This window comes from Miniopterus schreibersii (assembly GCF_964146895.1).
Source record: "Miniopterus schreibersii genome assembly, chromosome: 1".
Classification (NCBI taxonomy): domain Eukaryota; kingdom Metazoa; phylum Chordata; class Mammalia; order Chiroptera; family Miniopteridae; genus Miniopterus; species Miniopterus schreibersii.
In genome coordinates, this window is record NC_138101.1 from 75893385 (window position 1) to 75913023 (window position 19639).

The 19639-nt window shown below is 57.1% G+C and overlaps 1 protein-coding gene across 3 annotated transcripts in view; it reads left to right on the top strand.

The window, feature by feature from the left end:
• Positions 1–280: 280 nt before the first annotated feature.
• The window catches only part of GATA3 (GATA binding protein 3), a 28009-nt gene continuing 8650 nt past the window's right edge, over positions 281–19639 (top strand). Inside the window, exons 1-4 of one of the 3 annotated variants that reach the window (XM_081156459.1) lie at positions 281–441; positions 10108–10764; positions 13069–13605; positions 18678–18823. In XM_081156459.1, coding sequence (XP_081012585.1) covers positions 10524–10764; positions 13069–13605; positions 18678–18823 — 924 coding nt within the window. In that variant the 5' untranslated portion in view covers positions 281–441; positions 10108–10523. Of the gene's footprint in view, positions 442–9445; positions 9684–10107; positions 10765–13068; positions 13606–18677; positions 18824–19639 lie in introns of those variants that run through there. The other 2 variants (XM_081156458.1, XM_081156460.1) reach the window with 2 other exon arrangements.

Here is a 19639-nt window from a genome sequence, read left to right on the forward strand (position 1 = left end):
CCCTGCCAAAGACAGTGGGCTTTGTTGGACCCAGGGGCTGGACACATTTGAGGCAATTTTTCCCCACCCTCCCCAACTCTCCACCCCTTATGTGCAGTTTGCGTGTTTGCAAAAAGGGGGGGGGATTAATTTCTCAATCAGTCTTCTGCCCTCCCTCCTTCCCTCCCTCCCTTTCCCCCTTTGCAACCCGGAAGAGCTCGCTCTGTACAGTGAGCAAGAGAAGGCGGAGGGAGGGAGGGGGTTCCTAGGAAGGATGCACATCACCCAGGTTTTACTTCTTGCTGGAAGCCTGCGTGAGATGCCGTAAGCAGCTGGGGCAGTGAGGACCGCGGCGGCAACAGCAGTGGCCAAGTCTGCCTGTCATTTCTGCCTTCAGATCTCTGGCAAGTCAGGAAAAAATAAAAAACAGCTGGCCGGCAGGAGGAGAAGCAAGCTACCCAGGTCAGTGAATGTCGCTATCTTTTCTCTCTAACTCTCACTCGCTTTCCCTGCTCCACGTGGAGAGAATTAAAAGGAGGTCTCGACTCCAAAGGGACAGCCGCCCCTGGAAAAAAGTGAACTAGACCTCAGTCCTATTGTTCTTTCTGGTCACTGGAAATCTTGAGCTTTCTGCAATGACCTTGGGCGAGCGTGGTGTGTGCATGTGTGTCTGTCCTTGTTTGGAGAAAAGGGCTAATAGAACGAAGCACACGAAGAAAAACTAAACAGAAAAATAAGGGACGGCAGAAATGCTTGGGAAGGGCTGGACACACGTTTCCCACTTCGGGAGGGTAGAGGATTGGGGGAAAGAACCCATTTGCAGAGGAGCAGCTCAGTTTTCTTTCAAGGTGGCGGCAGGGTCCCAGTGTCAATTTCATGTTTATTTCCCTCTGCTTACAAGTGTGTGTTTAGCTCATTGTCTCTGCATATAATTAAAGAAGCAGCTGTGCGCTGTGAGATAAAAGTTGGAGCCCAGTTGTGTGGGCGTCTGAGGTCCCCCGGGGGGAGCCGATGGCTTGGAGGCGCCTTTGCTTCTAGGAGCACCCCGAGGCGACTAAGAAAACCGTTGCTTGGGAGAGAGGGTGCCCAGGGTTGTGGGGAACAGGAGGGGGAGAGGAGAATTTTACTTTCTTCTGGGACATTGGGCCAACAGACCTCCTAAAAGTGACTCCATCAGAGGTTCCCAGCCAAAACAGATTGCCTTAAAATGCAAGGGAGGTTGAGTGAATCTAGGCGGGAGAGTTGCTGTTGTGTAGGTTTGCCTCCTCTCAGATACTGCAGGGTGCTGAGGAAACTGACAGCGTGATTCTGTCCAGGGCAGAGGAGGGAAACGACTCCAACCAGCAGGATCTCCCTTCAGTTTGGTTCCCATGTTTCCTAGTTCTGTTCTCTTCTGTCAGCCACATTCACCAGGGACGCCTGGGTTGTGGATGGGAGATTACAAAATTTAAAGGGACAAATAATAAAGTAGCATTTGCAGCGCTTTTGTCTCTTAGTGGCTCTGGCAGAAAAGGTGTGTGTGTGAGGGGCGGGGGGTGGCTGTTTTTCCTGTGACAGGCTTGGGCTGGGAGTCCCAGTGGGGCCGGTGAAGCAGACCAAGGTGTCTGATGCTTGCAGCGCCCAAATGGCTGTTTGTGGGAGGGTGCTTACCATTAAACCTTTTAAACGTTTGTGTGATTCTGAGGAAAGAAACTGTCTTCTGCCCATTTAAGTTCTGGGCAGGGTATGGTGCCCAGGTCAGACTGACCAAGATCCAGGTGGATTTTGGGTCCCATTATCGATTCCCGCATGGGACCAAGCAGGAGCCTCAGCTTCCAGCTTCTAGCCAGTTGCCCTGCAAGGCCTAAGGTTCCTGGCTTGAGGAGCCAGCTGGATTCTGAGGATATCGGTGAGTGGCACTGGGTACACAAACCCATGCACCTGCATCCGCAGGCCCACCCTCTGTTCTACACAAGAGCTCTTTGCTAGCTCTGGGGACTCAGGGTTGGGTTGGTCTGTCCAGCCAAAAGCCCAGAGACAGCAGAAGCGGAATTTTCCTTTATTTGATAATTCTACCTGGCCTTTCCCCAGACAATATATGAGGTGGGGGTAGGTTGGGAGTGCAGTGAAGGCATGGGAGTGGGTGTCCCTGAGCTCTGGTGGAGCTTCTTTGTTGGGATGCCCAGCAATCCAGGGCCACACAGAGAGCCTGGGGAGGGGCAGGTAACAGTGGGAGCCGGGTGGCTGAGAACCCATCTTCTGGAGGTTAAGGCAATTTGTGGCTGGGAACTGTGGTGAGTGGCAGGGTATTAGGGACTCTGATAGCTGTGTGAGAGCAGAGTCCAAAAACCCCAGTGCTCTCTAGCCCGGGTTATCCTAACCATTTCTGGGCTGCACCGAGGGGTTTGCCTCATTCTCGCATCTGAGCTCTTTCACACATAAATGTGCAGCCCTTTCGTGGTGTCTTTGTGTGCAGACCAAATATTCCTGATCACTTCTTTTTCTTAACCGTTGGAGTAGCCAGAGAGAGGTTTAGCAACCAGGGCGACTGGGCCAAGACAGCCCCCCTTTGCTCCTGGCCGCTGGACAGAAGGGGTTAGAGGTGGTGGCCGTGGGTGCGGCCGTTGGAAGGACCAGAAAACCCCCCACGTTGTCCAGGCGCTTGAGCGAGTCTCCCTAGGTGTCCGTCGCTGCGGGTCTGCAGGCACACATGTGTGGTTGCTGTTTTGTTTTATATAACAAATTGCTTGGAGTCCACGAAGTGGCAGGCGGCAGAGAGCCCAGCGCCAGCCCCGGGGCCTGGCGGGGAGAGGCGGCTGGCAGGGCGCATCCTTCAGGGAGGGAAAGGCGAAGGGCTGCACGCAGGGCCGCGTCTTCCCACCTGAGCGGGCGGGCTCACAGATGTTACCGCGGGGTCTCCGGCGTGTCCAACGGAGGACACGAACAATTCGTGCCTTTAGAAGCTCGCCTCAACCGTCTTCTGATCTGAAAGAAATGACCCTCCCCCGTCTCCCCTCTCCTGGTTGTGAACCCCCCTTCCCTTGAAGCCCACTGTCGATTTTCCAGCAAAAATCACACTCTAGTGTTCTGGCTAATCTAGAGAAGTAAAAACACAATAGCCCCAAGAGAACGCCCTCCTTCTTCTGAAATGCCACATGGAAGCGGCCGGAGGAGAGTCGGCCCCAGGAGGGCTCGAGGCGCCGGGCTAGGGCAGGCCGGGGGGCTCCGCACGCGGTGGCTGTGAGGCCGCGGCCGGAGGGAGCGAAGCAGGTGCCCACCCGCATCCCTCATCACCTAAAAAATGCTGGGACCTGAAGTTCACATGGGTGAATCCGCATGCTGACCACTTCCCTTGGAGTTCCGGCTTCAGCCGAGCGGCCTGAGGACGCCCTGGGACGAGAGCCTGGGTCTAGACGTGCGAGCCCCTTCCTAAGGGCCGTCTGGGGGCCGAATCCGCGCGCGGGGCCCCGGCGGCAGCGCGCGGACTTGCTGGAGCTCTTCCGCCCTTTCCTGTTCCCTGTGGCTCCCACCTGTCCCCCGAACCGCCGAGGCCTGGAGGAAGGGAGACCTGGGAGGTGCGCCCTTCCTCCAGGGCGACTCGTACTTCTTTCCACTCACCCTCAAGGGGAAATCTTGCTCTCCAGCCTAACCCCGGGGCTCCCCGCATCGCCAGCCCTCTGACCTGTGCATTGTCAAACTAAAAAACAGAAATCCCCTGCTCTCTCCCTCCCTCCTCGCTCTTTCCGCTACACCCATACCTGCCCCATTTTTATCTCGCTACAATCAGGGTTTTTCTCAACTCCGGAGAAGTGGGTGACGGCTGGGGGAGGGCCAGGATCCCGCTCCCTCGAAGCCCGAGGGCCCGGCCTGGCCGCGGGGGCGGAGCGGGAGGTAATCTCGGAGCGCAGCTCCCTCTCTTCGATGCTCCACATCTCTCGCAGCTTGTCCCGGTCTGGGCGGGTTTCCTTGCGAATTTTAACCGGTGATAGATAAATAAGCAAAAAAAAAAAAAAAAAAAAAAAAGAGTAAATTTAACCACCCCCAAAGCGATGGCTCCTGTCCCAGGACAGGTGGACCTTAGGCCTGGTGCGGGTGGGCGTGGGAGCCGGGGAGGTTTGCGCGAGCGGACCTCTTCCCACGGGTTTCCCCTTTGACGTTTCCACCTCCGGCATCTTCCCATCGCCAGTGAGTTTTGGGGTCCCCTTTTTCTCTACTCCCCCCACCCCCCCAGGTCCCCTGCTCTGCTCTCGGTGTTTCATCTGAAGAGAGCAGCCCGCGCTGCCTGATTTCCCATCGCCAAGTGGTTTCTCCGCTCACCCTGCATTTCAGTTCATGCGGGGAAACAGAGAGGGGCTCGGGTGGGAGCTGCAGATATGTGTTTAACGTGCGCCGGAGCGGGCTCCCGGGGCGTTTCGCCCGCGCAACCCAGGCCCAGCACTGGCGCCTTGGGCCGTGTCCCCGGCGTAACCCTCCGGTCCCGCGGCCGGCGAGCTGTTTATACAGCTTTACCTGTGCTATTCTCGTATCCAGTAAAAATCTTCGCCCGGCCACGGTAACCTAATACCAGGGCCGAGGCAGAGGAGGGGGTGATGGGGTTGGCTCAGGGGAGAGGGGAGTATGTACGCGCGAGAAGGGGGTTCTCTGCTTTGTCCCTTCTCTCCAGTGGGGAAGGAAATTGGGACGGGGTTCGCGTGACCGAGGTGGGGGACCTAGGGCTGAGGGGGAAGGAGGCCGGCTCCCCCGCCCGTCTTCTCTGCTTTTCACCCTCTAGCAGGCATCGGGGACCCGTGCGTGGCCGCAGCTCAGACGCTCGCAGCCGGCAGGCACGGCGGTCCCAGGGGCGCCCTGCGGGACTGGCGAGGCCCAGCACGGGTTTCCCCGCTCTCTCTCTTCCCCCGCTTTAACTTGCCCCATTAGAATTCCCACACCTAAGACAAAACCGCAGGGAAGGGAGCTGCAACTTAGGCAGATCTCTCCTCCCAGGCCAGGCTCTTCTCCGGAGCGCACAGGTCGCCGCCGCAGCCGGCGAAGGGAATCGAATTAAACGCCTCGTGGCGGTTATTGTCTCTCGCTAATTGCTCCAACAATGGCCACTATTAAAGTGGAGATACCCAATTAAGCGTCCCGCGGGGCTGCGCTCCGCGCCCCGCGACGGCCTGGCGGCCGGCCTGGGGCGTGCTGACCGCCGGGGTGCGAACCCCGCTAGTGCAGGGCGCCGGCCTCCGCACCTCTGGCCTCCACTTCCTTCCCAGACGCACGGCGGCCGCGGCCGTTCACACCGTTTTTTTTTTTTTTTTTTATTGACCGAGCGCAGGCAGAGAAGATTGATCGAGCTGGAATGGGAAGCGATTTCTCCTCCCCCAGCACCGGCTCGCCAGGGCCTCGGGGCCACGCTCCGGTTTCTGGCCTTTGCTGTCGCTCTGCGCCCTCCCCGCCCCCAAGTCCCGCAGGTTCCCGGCTTCATTTCTGTCTTTAACTGGGAGGCCGGGTCCGCCCAGGCCGGCGCCGCGGCTCCGGGGGGAGGGACGCGGCGGCGCGGCCCGGCTCCGCTTCTTTCTCCCGCCTGCAAATATTTGCTGCCTCGCTGGAAATCCGACTATTTCGCGCGCGGTCCGCTTGCAAAGTCCTTAAGTAAACACGCTCAAATGACCGCCCCAGGCGGCCCGAGGCACGCTCACTCCCCCCGCCCGGGATTAGTAACTTTATGACTCCGACCCCGAGGCTCGGCTTTTCTGGTTACCCTCCGCGGGCGGCGCGCGGGCGCCCGGGGCCGCTGCTCCCAGGACCTCGGCCCCGCGGAGCTCGCCTGGACGCACCGTGCGGCCGCCAGGCTCGGGTGGGTGACGCTGGCTCTGTGGATCGCGCCTCTCTGAGCCCTGAGACCCCAGGGGTGAGCCTGGGGGGCATGCTCCTCCCCTATGCGCCGCGGGCTCGGGTTCCTTGGCGGGACTGGGTTCCCCACTTCCATCCGGACAGAGTGTCTGCGCTCCCGGAAGGGCGGGTGGGTGGGACGCGTACAGGGGCATGTGTCTGGGGGAGGTGGGGTGGGAGGGGGGGAAGGTTGTGGGTCCCAGTTTAGTCCAACCAAGGAGAGAAAGTAAGGCTCCATTTCTTACCCTTTCCCCAAGAGGGCACACACACCTCGCTCAACTTGACGCCTACAGCAGCCGCCTGGAGGCCTGGCGTTGCAGAGAGGCCAGACTGGCTCCCGCCGCCCCGCGCTCGGACTCGGCTCCTGGGGGTGGGGGGGGGGTGGGGGTGGGAGCGCCGTAGCTGCGCCGTGGTCTGCTTGGCTCAGGGATGCTTGTCCCCAGGGTACCAAGCATCCAAGCCATTCGCCTGCCCCTTACCCTTGTGAGGGAGGCCTCGAGCCCTACAGGAGCCCAGGACGACAGCATCCTTCTTGGTCTCCTCCTCTCTCTCTCCTCTTCCCCGGCTGCTCCCCGGGAAAAGAGGGGGGACTCGTAGACGAGACCAGAGCCGGGGTGCCAGGGGAAGGGGCTGTCAGGTCTGCAGATGGGCGCTGAGCGTCTCCGCAGGAGGCCGGGATCGGCTCTGCAGGCTATGGCAGAGGGGGAATCAGGGCCACCTTTCCCCCCTTCCCAGCCCGGAGCCCCCTCCCCTCCCCTCCCCTCCGCTCCCCTCGCCTCGCCCGCCCTCCCCCGGCGGAGGAAGCCCGGCCTGCATTTGCCGGCGAGGCGGGTCTCGCCGGCGCCTGGCCCGGCCTAGACCCCCGCGGCCCGGCTCCGCGCCTCAGGCCACACGCCGCAGCCTCTCTCCGGCCGCGCTCCCTTCCCCCTTCCTTCCCCGTGGGTCCCGGGGCCGACCTCGGCCCTCCCTCCCCGGTCCCTCTCCTCTCCTTTCCCTCCTCCCCCCACCCCCTGCTCCGCGCTCTCAGCTCTGGGGCTGGGCCCGTGACGTCAAACACAGTGTGGCGTCGGCGAGACTGGCCGGCGCGGGCCATCAAAAGAGCAACGTCCTCTTTCCCAATTACCCACTGTCAGTCCGGGAACAGGGGCGGACCGGCTGGGAATTAAATGTTAAATACCCCCTACAGGCTGGCTCCATTACACCGGGCGTCCAGCCGCAGCCCCCGCGCCTCCCCGCCAGCTCCCAACCTCCCAGACCGAGAGGGGCCTTAAAGATCTTTTATTTTTTTCAGGGTGCTTTGGGGTGGGGGCTCTCCATCCCAGGGCAGCCCGACTTGGTGCTCGTGGTTTAATTAAAACGAATAATGCTCCCCCCCCCCCGCCCGCCCTCAGCCCCTGTTTTGTAGGTTATCAGAGAGGCGCCGCTACCCCGGAAAGGAAGGCCTCCTTCTCACAAATCTTTTCTCTTTGTCTCTTAAAATCGTTCCCAGCCTCAGAAGTTCACGTTGCCGAGTCCTGGCCCGGGCAGCCCTTCTCTCCCCAGAAAGGCTCCGTTTTCTCCTTCCCGGTTCCAGGGTCTGGGGGCGATCCGCGCGGCCTCGGACAGGGCGCCGGCGGGCACAGCCTGGGCCTGGGCTGGAGCTTGGCGCAGCGCTTTTCGCTGGTTCCTCTCGGCTTCCACTCTTCATCTCGGGACTTTTTAGCAAAAATGTGTGTGCGTTCGTCTGTCCGCGTTCGTGGAGCGGTTTCCGGCGAATGCTAGAAACTAAATAATTGAAAGGTTTGGAGAGCGCAGCGAGCAGGAGAGGCCGGCAGCTCGGCGGGCCCTGGAGAGAAGTGGTCAGAGAGGAAAATCGATGCGCCTTCAGCGGGCCGTCCTGACAGCCGGGACTAAACGGGCTCGGGAGCAACCTGGGGTGCCGGGGATGTTTAATTTAGGGGTGCTCTTCCCGTCCCACATCCAGGAACCCAATTCTGATTTCTAAACAAACATCAGATTTAAGAAGACGGAGGAGACTCAAGCTCCAAATCCAAGATCGGGAGGACCCAACGTTTTCACTACTTTTTCAAAATAAATTTTACTGATCTTCCTACGAGGATTGAGTATGAAAACATCTGCCCTTCATCAAGTGAAGGGTAGAATATCGATGTTTTTGCTTCACCCGGTGAAAGGAATCCTCCAGCATCTTATTTTTAGGGACGGTCTCCTCTAGCTCCAACTTTCGTATTTGTAGGGCATTTTATGGGGTGGAGGAGCGAAAAGGGGGTACCGTCTTCAATTCTAGGAGAACCCACACCAAACCCTCAGCACCGTCCGTGGGAGAGCCCGCGGGAGAACCCTCGCGCGCTCGTCTCACACGCTGTGCGGGCTGAGCCGAGGGTGGGACCCGAGTCTCTTTCCGCCTGACCCCTGCGCGCCCCCGCCGCCTCCTCGCGCCCGGCGGCTGCAGGAGACTGAGCGCCGCTAGGGGAGGCCGTGGCTCAAAGGACCGCGGAGGGCCGCGGAGGTTGGAGGCCGCGGCGCCGGCCAATCGCGGCCCGGCCACAGCCTCGCCCGCTGATTGGCCTCTCGTCCGGCCCCGCCCCGCCCCGCCCCGCCCTTCGCGGGGCGTCTCCTAGCTGCGCTCCCTCGGCCCCGGGGTTTCGGGCTCCGCCGCGGGAGTCCCGGGCCGGGGGAAGGTCGCCGCGGTCCTGCCGGGCGGCGGGTGAGAGGGGCTGGGGGAAATCACGCCGGGAGCCGCCGGAGTAAGTGGGGAAAAGTTGGGTAACTGGAGTGAAGACCCGAGGCCCAGCTTTGCAACCCCTCACTGCAGTGGGAACTGGTTCGAGTCTTTGCTTCCTCTCTCCTCATTCATCACTCCTGCCGCTGAGGTCAGAAGCACACTTCGATTACAAGTTTTGGGTCTGACCGGGACAGCTGCGACAGCTGGAGCCTTCCTTGGAGAGGCTCGTGAACGCCAAAGGCTGGGGAGCGCGTGGACGGCGACCCTCAGCGTAACGCGGTCGTCTCAGTCACTGGCGGGTTCTGCCGGTCCGATTGCTCAGCTCTTAGTCTTTCCCTCCAGAGGCAAATCTCAAAGTACTTTGACTTCAACAATTTTTTTATTTTCCTGATTAGTTTTACATGCTCATATCCCCAAGTCAATAAACTTCTCAGTACTCCCCAGAATGAATAGAAAAATGTCGCTCGCTTAAAAAGCCTGAAAAAGCAAGTCTTCCCGTAGAAATTAAGTTTATGAATGGAGCAGGCGGGTTTCCCCCGCATGGAATAACCCACCCAGCCGTGCAGAATTGGCAGGAGCCGGAGCCACATTTAAAGGGCCAGAGCGCGAATTCCCTCCTGCCCGCCCGCCCCCTCCTGCCCCCGCCCCCGCCCCCGCCCCGGGCCGCTTCGCCCACCCGCCGCCCCCGGGCTCCCGGGCCCCCCAGCCGGGGCAGGCCAGCACGGCGCCCCTTTCCGGTCAGTGGAGGAGCGGGAGGAGGGGCTGGGGGTGAAGCCCCGGAGCGGGTTTGGGTTGCAGTTTCCTCGCGCCGGGGAGGCTGTCCCCTCCTCGCCAGCGCCAGGCTCCTCCCTCTCTCGCGGATGACACTAGAACCTCCTTAAGTTGCGTCGCGCCACAGCTGTCTGCGAACACTGAGCTGCCTGGCGCCGTCTTGATACTTTCAGAAAGAATGCATTCCCTGTAAAAAAAAAAAAAAAAAAAAAAACTGAGAGAGGGAGAGAGAGAGAGGAAAAGAGAGAGAGAGAGAGACGGAGAGAGCTCGAGACAGAGCGAGCCGCGCAATCTGACCGAGCACTTTCTGCTCTTCAGGTCACACGCCTCCTCCACCTCCTCTCTGCTCCTCGCTGCCCAGGTTGGTACCCGCGACTTTCTTTTAAGTTTTATTTATTTTTTATTTTTTTCCTTCCTCTGCATTTGGGCAAACTGTAAAACATTTAAAACTCAACCCTCCTCTCTTGGAGAGTTTCTAGAGGCTGGAAGCCAAAGGTCCTGGGACCGGTGTCCCCCGGAGGGAGGGAGCTGCGGCCCGAGTTGGAAGGACTCGGTCGGAGCCGGGCTCCGGGCGGAGCGGGCTGTGGGGATGTCCCCGGGAGCCTTTCCCTTCCCGGCTGCGCCCGGGTTTTCCGAGCTCCGCAGGAGGTGCGCGCGGGTGCGCGGGGGTGCGCGCGTGTCCCGGGGCGCGGGCCGGTGGCTCGAGGGCAGGTGGTGCCACTTCATAAACTCAGGTGCCCAGGAACTTAGGAGCTCATCCCGCTCTCCCCTTCTTTCCTCTGCAGGTGACCTGAGGAGGGACCCAGCCTCGGAGCCGCTGCAGAGGAGCCTCGCTTGCAGGATTCCAGCCGCCCTCGCCCCCTCTTAGCGATTTGGCCCCCTTTTACCCTCCCGTCCTGTTTTTTGGGGGGGATTTCTTTTTTCTTCCTATTCTCTTTGCTAAACTACCACTCAGAGGTGTTTTTTTTGTTGTTTTTTTGTTTTTGTTTTTGTTTTTTTAAAACTCATTCGCTCCTCGTTCCTTCCCACCTTTCCCATTCCCGTTCTGAAAACAAATCGTTAAGCTAGCCCCCGCTCCTCCGACGGCAAGCTCACCTGCAGAGCCTCGGGGCCCCCACCCCCTGACCTCCCAGGCCGACAGCCCTCCCTCTCCACGCGCGGGTTCCGGGCCCGGCGAGAGGGCGCGAGCGCAGCCGGGGCCATGGAGGTGACGGCAGACCAGCCGCGCTGGGTGAGCCACCACCACCCGGCCGTCCTCAACGGGCAGCACCCGGACACGCACCACCCGGGCCTCGGCCACTCGTACATGGACCCAGCGCAGTACTCCCTTCCCGAGGAGGTGGATGTGCTTTTTAACATCGACGGTCAAGGCAACCACGTCCCGTCCTACTACGGAAACTCGGTGAGGGCCACGGTGCAGAGGTACCCGCCGACCCACCACGGTGAGTCCGCCCCGGGTGCGGAAACCCCGCGCGGCCGCCCCTGCCGCCCCAGGTCTGGGCGCAGGGAGGCACCGGGGCTGGGGAGACACAGCCCCAGCCCCCCAAAGCGCCGTTAATGCTTCATTTTAAAATACCGGGGCCCGGAAATGGGCGAGGAAGCCGTCTCGACCGTCATGAGGGTGTGTTTTTCACAACAGTCCTAGAGGCGCCTCTGCGCGGCTGGAGCCCCTGGGGCCTGGCGCTCACCTGGCGGGCGCAGGGCTGCAGACCTGCCTCCCCGCGCGGCCGCAGGCCCGGGGCCGCGGGGGGCCCAGGTGCCGGGAGCGGGGCTCTGCCTCCGCAGCCGGCGCCGGCCCGGCCCGGCTCAGACTCGGTTCTTCCCAAAGGGCTGCGCTCCCCCAGTTATCTTGCAGTCCCTTCCGCCAGCGAACACCTCTCCACAAAGGCCCGAGAGACGTCTTTCTGAGCGCCCCTGATTCTGACCTTTCCCCAGGGCTAGCGCGTTAGGTTTCTGGGCCGGTGGGCTACCCCTGGGCTCGCAGGAATGGGATTCTGGTGCTTGAATGGGTTTCGGTGGAAAGACTACTGTCCTAAGGTCGAGACAGAGGCGGTGTCCTAGATTCCCGGCTGCACAGAATTTTCCTGCGGCTTTGCTTTTAGGTCGCCTCGTTGCCGCTGCCCGCAACCCTGGCCTTCCTGTGTCCTCCGGCCTACAACAGTCCATCAGGCTCCCAAGGAAGGCTGAGGATCCACCAGGGTTTCTTTTTTATGGAGGAGCGATTACAGTGGCCTTAACTTTTTTTTTTTTCTTTTCTTTCTTTCTCTTTCGCCTTGAGAAGTTTGGGAGTTCTGAAATGCTGAAAAGAAACCCAGTCCTGTGTAGTTAGGGGGCAGAACTCACGCTTCCCAGCAGCACGGGTGTTTTAAAAGAAGAAATAGCCAAAATTTGAGGCGTGAGGCTCTCTCAGCCTCCCCTCCCCACGCACACCGAGGTCCGCCCTGGTCCACGACTTGGAGCCCGGGTTGGCTCTGATGACAGAGCCTCTCCAGCGGCAGGCATCCTCTACTCTGCTGTCACTGGGCTTAAACAATTGTTTCTGCGGATGGGGCGCTCTTTGCCCTTGTTCTGTGCAGATCAGCAGTTAAGTGGAAATGCGTGGATGCAGACTTAATATTATTTACTATACTACTTCCTGCATAATCTGAATCTTGACCCTTGTCAGAGAACTCTCCTTCCCTTCCTCTCTCCTCCCCTTCCTCCCCTTTAGATTTTTAGTTTCAGTATTGTTCTTAATGGTTAAGATAGAACGTCAAACGCTGAGGCAGGTACTGGATCAAGAGATCAACGTGTGTGTGGATTTGAATCTGCGGTTTAAATGCCCACCTCGCAGAGTGTATGGGCCGGCCTGGGTTATGGCTACCTTCAACCTGTGTATGAGTGAAGCATACGCATGGACTGGGTTTTGTGTGTCAGGAGCTCAGGTGAAAATTCACCTATCACACTGGCCGTCGAATGACAACTTTGAGGGCAGATCTGAGGCTTAATTTGTTTTCTTCTGTAGGCTTTGGGAGGGCGAGGAAGGCATCCCAGGGTATAAGGCTAGAAAACTTTCTCCAGCAGTCCGAGCCATTCGTTTCCCTGCAAATCCCATCGCAGGCCTTGCCAGTTATGAGCAAACACTGAAGTACGGTTACTTGGAAGTAACCCTAAGTAGCTCCCCTCTCCTCTCTTCCCAGCCCTTTCCTACCTGCTCTGGGCACCAGGAGCTGGGCACCGCTGCTGGCCTCTCTCCAGGCCCCTGGATTTCCCTAGTGTTGAGTGCCCCCGGCCCAGGCTCACCCCTTCAGGCCTCATCACTCACAGCCGACTCTTATCGGGCTGGCTGGGATTAGGTCCAGGGTGGAAGACCCCAGGCCATTGAAAGAAACCTATAAATCAAGTCAGGTTCTCGAGAGGGACCTCAGGGGATGTGATTTAGAAAGTGTATCTGGAGAGGCCAATAAGCCCAGGGGACCTCTCCGCTCCTTCCTAGCACCTCCTGGGTGTCAGACACAGGCCCTTTATTCTTAGGGCTTTGATGGGACATTTATGTGGGAGGGAGGGGTGAGGGGTGTGTGCTGGCCAAGGTACTCGTGGCACCCCCTGGATTAGGGCGAGTGGGGCCTGCACCCAGGTCCGGTCTGGGTGTGTTTGGGATTTTCCTGACAGGGAGTCTGGGGTGGAGGGGCGAACCCCCAGGTTGTCGGAGGGCCTGGGGGGGGGGCTGCTCTCACAGCCTTTCACCTCCCGCCCTTTCCCCGCAGGGAGCCAGGTGTGTCGCCCGCCGCTGCTGCACGGATCCCTGCCCTGGCTGGACGGTGGCAAAGCCCTGGGCAGCCACCACACGGCTTCGCCCTGGAACCTCAGCCCCTTCTCTAAGACGTCCATCCACCACGGCTCGCCGGGGCCGCTGTCCGTCTACCCCCCCGCCTCCTCCGCCTCGCTGTCGGGGGGCCACTCCAGCCCGCACCTCTTCACCTTTCCGCCCACCCCGCCGAAGGACGTGTCCCCAGACCCGTCCCTGTCCACGCCGGGCTCCGCGGGCTCCGGCCGGCAGGACGAGAAGGAATGTATCAAGTACCAGGTGCCGCTGCCCGACAGCATGAAGCTGGAGTCCTCGCACTCTCGGGGCAGCATGACCACGCTGGGGGGCGCGGCGGCCTCGGCGCACCACCCCATCACCACCTACCCGCCCTACGTCCCCGAGTACAGCTCCGGACTCTTCCCGCCCAGCAGCCTGCTGGGGGGCTCGCCCACCAGCTTTGGGTGCAAGTCGAGGCCCAAGGCAAGATCCAGCACAGGTAGGCGCCTGCTCTCCCCTGGGGTCCCTCCCCCACCCCCTTCCTTCTAAATCCAGGGTTAGGGAAAGGAGAGCCCGGTCTGGCTCCGCTGGGGGCTGCCCCAGACCCCCTGAGATCTGATCTCTTTCCATCCTGACAGCCTCGAAGAATGAGGTGTGTCCCCTCTCACTCCAGCCCTCAGAGCAGAGGGGCAGTGAGATCTAATTAAACTCCCCGGTGGACTGAGGAAGGCAAGAGACAAACACAAACACAAACCCTCTCTCGGCGGCCCCCCGGGGCTTCTGGGTTCTGCCAGTAACCTTCAGTCCGTTTCCAAGACCAAACGGAGGGCGAGGGAAGAACTTTAAGTGTTTAATGCTAAAACGAAACCTCCTGAAACCTAAACAAACACAGGTCCCTCCTCTGACCCTTCCTGGCCTCTGAGTCCCTTTGACTGTTCCTCTCGGGCCCAGCTCAACCGGGGTCATTCAGTCAACAGAGGACAGCCCTTTATACAGACATGTATAAATAAAGTGTGTATATATTTTTTGCGCTGGGCGTGACCTTGCAAAAGCAACCCCACATATTCTTTGCATGAAAAAGGGGGGCTCTCATGGTAACTTCTGGGACAGCGAGGCAGCCTCTGCCCCAGGGAAATAGCTGCACGTAAATCAAAAGTAGACAGGGCTGGTTACCTGCAGCCCAGGCTGGGGCAGGAAGGTGTCTCGGGACATGGTCCTCCATTGATCTGAAGCCAGAGGAGGAGGGAAGGGCTGCAAAAGACCTCAGGTGTGAGTCTGTGCTTCCTCTGCTCATCCTCTCTCCAGAAAGCACAGCCTGTTTATTCTCTGGGTGTAGATACCTGCCTTAATGTCCCCCCCACAACTCCCACAAAATACTTTTTCTTTACAAATGAAATAATTCACCACCAATTTTGTTTCTAACCAAAGCAGTTGACTCAGAAAGTTTGGGATTCGCGGAGATGAGATTTAGTTATGTTTTTAGAGATGATTTTGTGAAGGCTGTTGTGTGGTGGGTGTGCCCGTTTCAGGGTGGGTGACTGTCCTGCTCCATTCCAACTGCCGGGCCTCTGTCCTCTGCCTATGGAGCTGCTATATACAAAGAAGTGGTGAAACCCACTTGTTTTTTTATGGGCAGGATGAGCAGTCTTGAAACAGAGCTGGCAAAACCCCGGTTTAGAAAACTTTCGAGGGAGGGCAGTGGGCACCCAGTGACCATGAGATCAGTTTTCAGGGTTTTTTTTCCAGGGTGACATTCACTCCGACTGCCTGGGCAGGACTGTCTCTATTTAGTTGATATGTTTTAGCTAATCCAATTATTTTCAGACTGCTGCACGCGACAGTTGCATTGTTTATCCCGAGCCAGGAACTTTAATAGAGTCCGGATGCGGTTAGGCTGACAGAAAAACTCAGACCTGCATGTTCAGTACATGAAAGCCGGCAGAGGGAGAGGGAGGTAGGCTGCTGGCGGAGTCAGAGAGAAAGCAAGAGGGAGAGTGGGCCAGGAGAGTGGCCTGGCTGCCTGGTCAGGGGCCAGGCTTGGCGTGGAGTGGAGGGTTCGAGAGAAGTGGGGTGCAGCTTTCGGCAGAAAAGCCTGGGATTAGATCAAAGGCTTGAGGGCTGATTGCAAAGAAAGCAGACCTGTGCATTTTGAGGTAGTGATGGGATTTTGTTTTTTAAGTTCTCTCTTCTGGTAGGGCTAAAAGTTTTGGGGGAAGATCGTGGTATCTGAGGCTGGTGTGGTGGTTTGTATGTGGGGGAGGGGACAGAGTGCTTTCTCCAAACGCCTCTGGTTTCTCTGCCCTCATTTCCATGTTTGATTGCTCCCCCTGTGTTATGTACACCTTCTGCCCTCGGTTTAGTCTTTTCCTTTCTCTCATCGCTTTCCTTAAGACCCTGAACACAAACACTTGGGAGGAGGGGAGAGCTGCGGTTTCTCTAAACCAGAATCAGGGGTACCTATATACCTATTTTATTGTGTTTTTCTTGGTGGGGGGAGAGATGAGGAGATGGTTTAAATTCGGCTTTTTACTTCCTCCTCGTATTCCTTTCTCACAGTCAAAAAAACCAAGGCCAGCACACCTGGGCAGCGAGGGAGCTGGGACTTTTGGGAGTGTGGGATCGGGGAGGGGAAGTTTCTAGACATTTTCTGTGTAAAGGCGGTGGAAGTGGTGGGAATTCTTGAGGAGGGGATTCTCTTGGTTTTAGTGGTTGCTTTTTTTTTTTGGTAAACCTCTTCTTTGCACTTGCCAAAGGAGGAGACGAGAAGAGAGGGTTGTCGCATTTTGGAGAAACGGTTGAGCTGTGGTTAGGGCACCTATTGCTTTTCTAACGAGGGCTGTTGCTGGGATCTATCTTTGCAAACAAAAGACAAAGCCTTTTTGCAAATGGCCACTTCTTAGCTCTCCACCTCCCGTGGGCATCTTGAGAACTCTACCTTCCTCTTCACAACCTCCCGCCCCAGCTTCCAGCCCTTGCGGTCAGCCCAAGTTTCTGGATTTCAGTCTCGAAGGGGTGCTTGAAAATGGCTGTTGAATGTCAAGAGGCCACGCGGCAGCTTTGTGGTTCTTGTCACCTAAGAGAGAGGTGTCTGTGTGAGCTGCTCACACCAGGCAGTGAGAGAGGAGAGAGAAAGAAAGCAGGAGACAGTCAGGGCCTCCATTAGGAAAACTGGTTGTTGGCTAAAGTCGCAAGCGAGAGGCAACAGGGAGAAAAGAAAAAATAAATAGGTAAAACCCACGCAAGGCAATCTCAAACTTGCGGAGTGAATCAAGACAGAAAATTGCTCTACTGAGCAGAGCCCGCTGAAGAGGCAACCGTTGCTGGCTCTTAAGGTCCTTCTGAAAAGGAAGCTGTCATCCTCCCCACCGCCTGACAAAGGAAAGGAAATCAGACTAATCTCGTCAGACTGGGAGATCCCCCAGCCCAGGGTGCTTAGGAGCAGGGAGCCAGAGAAACCTCACACCAGCTCTGCCAGCGCCCAAGTAGGAAAGGGGCAAAATGGCTGGGAACCTGAGAGGCCCCTGCCTTGGCAGGATGGGGGAGTAGGCAGCCCCGGCCAGGCCAGGCCAGCATCCGTGTCCCCAGATGGGGCTGACCCAGTGCCCACCTGGGGCACGGAGCCTGCAGGGCTTGCCTGCCTCCTGGCTCTGGCAGCCCCTGGCACCTCCTCGCCCACGCACCCCTTCCTCCTTCCTCCATGCCTCCCCCACATCCACCGGCTACAGCCCGCAGGCTTGGACCCCAGCGAACAGTGTCTGGATGCAGTTCAGTCCAAAGCCTTTTTCTGAGGACCGATGGAAGCTGTCGGGTCCCTAGAAAGGGCTCCTGGTACACCAGGACCACGTTTTTTGTAGATAATCACAGGGGTTTTTGGATGGATCTGTGTAGACCCTGGGTTAAGAACCCTTTTAAAATTTAGAGCAAGAGAATAATAAAAATCTCTCTTAACCCCTTAATTTTTTTGTAAAATGAAAGTGAACAAAAAACAACTCAATACTGGCATGAACTCCAAAGTGAAAGGAGGCAAAATCCTCTTCCATTTCTAAAAGTTCTTTTCCTTCTCCAAATTTGCCCCTGGAGAAAAGCATAGGTCATGGGTGTAAGCTCCACGATTCACTCATACTTGGTTTGGGGGTCTCCAAAGGCAGAACATGCCCCAGGCCCCAGGCCAGCCTTGCCCTCCTTGTGAGGAGTCAAGATTCCCCAGCGCCCTGCTGGGTTTTCCTCTCCCGGCCCAGTGCAGCCTTTCTTCCTGGTAGTTTTGAGTTAGCTGATTAATCTCTTAAAACAACCTTTGCTCAACTTTCGCTCCTACCATCCCCCCAAACCTCCCTCCTGGTACCCCAAAGAGAGCAAAACCCTGTCCTCACTCTGGTCTCCTGGGGAGGTCCAGCTAGCAGAGCCACTGGCTTCAGGGTTGGGACCCGCCTGCGGGATGGAGGGGTCTCCTTTAGGGGTCTCTTCTCAGAGCAGCCAGGTGGGGAGAACAGTCCCCAGTGGCAGGACAGTTTCACCCAGAAACAGTCCTCCTCCTGCAGAAGTTGAAAAGCATTCAGGAAGCAAACTCCCCCGTCCTAAAATGATATTTTGAGGGATTCTCTCGAGGAGCTTTCCCTCCGGAGGTGGGTCCGGCTCACTCTCCTGCCCCTGAGTGAATGTTGCCTGCCGGAACCTCGCCTGGCCGGTTTTTGTTTATTTTGTTTGTTTGTTTTTTTGGAGAAAGAGCAGCAACTGCAGGCAGGCCTTAGTTAATGAGCTGACCAAGAACTCCCCCCACCCTCTTCCCTAACAGGCCGGCTCTGATCTTCTGCCCCTCACTCTGCCCCCCTCAACCCACTCTTCTGTCCCTTTTCCTCCACGCCTGTCCAGTTTCCTTGCCTAAATTCAGTCCCTGTCACAATGGCTGGGAAACTATGGAAAACCTTGGCCTTTTCTAGAGGAAAAAGAGACGGGGAAGTGAGTGGACCCTGCTGGGTCTTCATCTATTACTTGCTAGCCAGGGACGTTTATAGTTTTATTGGAAGTAAAATCAAAAGCCCTCGCCGCTAAAATCAGTCAACCAATTGATCAATCTATTCATCTATTTCCTATCTGTTTATCTATCTTGCTATTGATTCATCTTTCCTTTCTCCCCAGCCTAATCTTTATTATTTAATCAATCTGTATAGACAGACCTAGAGATGAGAATGGGTCACCTTTGTTTCCCTCCGAGGGAAATGAATGGAATGTTTGCCTTTGCGTGTCTGGGGCTCAGACTTTTCTCAGGGAACTCCTTCAGGTTTAAATTTGCTTTGGCCCTCAGCATTGGGCAGGCCCAGAACAAGGTTCTGCTGAAATGTATTCCCGGGCCACTTCTATGTGTATGGGTTAGGCCGTGAGCTGGCCATCCAAGAACTCTTTTCAGGTTGGCAGCCACCTTCAAGGGAGATGGGGGTGGGAAAGTTCCCCAAAAGAGGGAGAAGAGAGAAAAAAAGTTCTTTATTTGACTGTCATTCTCTAATCCTGTGCACTGTCAGCCTTTCTGCGTTTGTTTTCCTTCCGTAAGTGACTTATGTGTGATCTTGTTTCTAGAAGGCAGGGAGTGTGTGAACTGCGGGGCGACCTCTACCCCACTGTGGCGACGAGATGGCACCGGGCACTACCTGTGCAATGCCTGTGGGCTCTACCACAAGATGAATGGGCAGAACCGACCCCTTATTAAGCCCAAGCGAAGGCTGGTGAGTTGTTCATTGGGAAGCACTGATCCAATACTAACCATTTGGTGTTTTTCATTTCCTCTCTCCTGGAAGGAGAGCTTTCTGCAGGAAATTGGCAGGACAGCTCAAAATCATGTCAGCTTGCTTGGGATAGTATTCCCCCCCCCCCCCTTTCTCTTTCCAAATTGCATATATAGGAAAGCTTTCTCTTTCTTTATCTCCCCCTCCGCATTTCTTAAGTCACTATATTTTGAAGGGTGCTGACTTCTTGGTTATCAAATCCGAAATTTTATTTGCTAATAGAAGAAGTGCTTTAACAGGACTGGGACCACTGATTAAAGATGCATTGATAATGACTATTTGATGGACAGAGAAACTTAGTATGAGAATAGAATGTCCCAGGCACCCCCAGAACTTGGTCCTGAAGTGGTAGAAGTGGACTCCTGGGAAGTGCTCACAGCCTCAGCGCTGGATGCATCTCATGTGCCAGTGATTTAAGATTGATGGGGCCGGGATTTCACAAGCTACAGACGTTGAACCAGTGGAGTTTTTTTTCGTCTTAGGAAGTGAAGACTTTCCATAGGTAATTCCTGTGGAAAAAACTGTATGATCACTGGCTTGCTTCTTGATGTCTCCCAGCATTTGGTCTTAGACCCCCCTTAGAACTACTATCCCTAGGGTGCTAGTCCCTCCCTCTTTTTTCTTTCTTAAACTTCTTGACCCTTAGAAAATACTTGAGGAAACCTGGCCCCATCAAGCATTTATTAGGAAAACTAGCAGCAGTTCATTTGTCAACTTGTCTTCGGAACCTCGGGCCAGCTTGAATAGCAAGTGCAT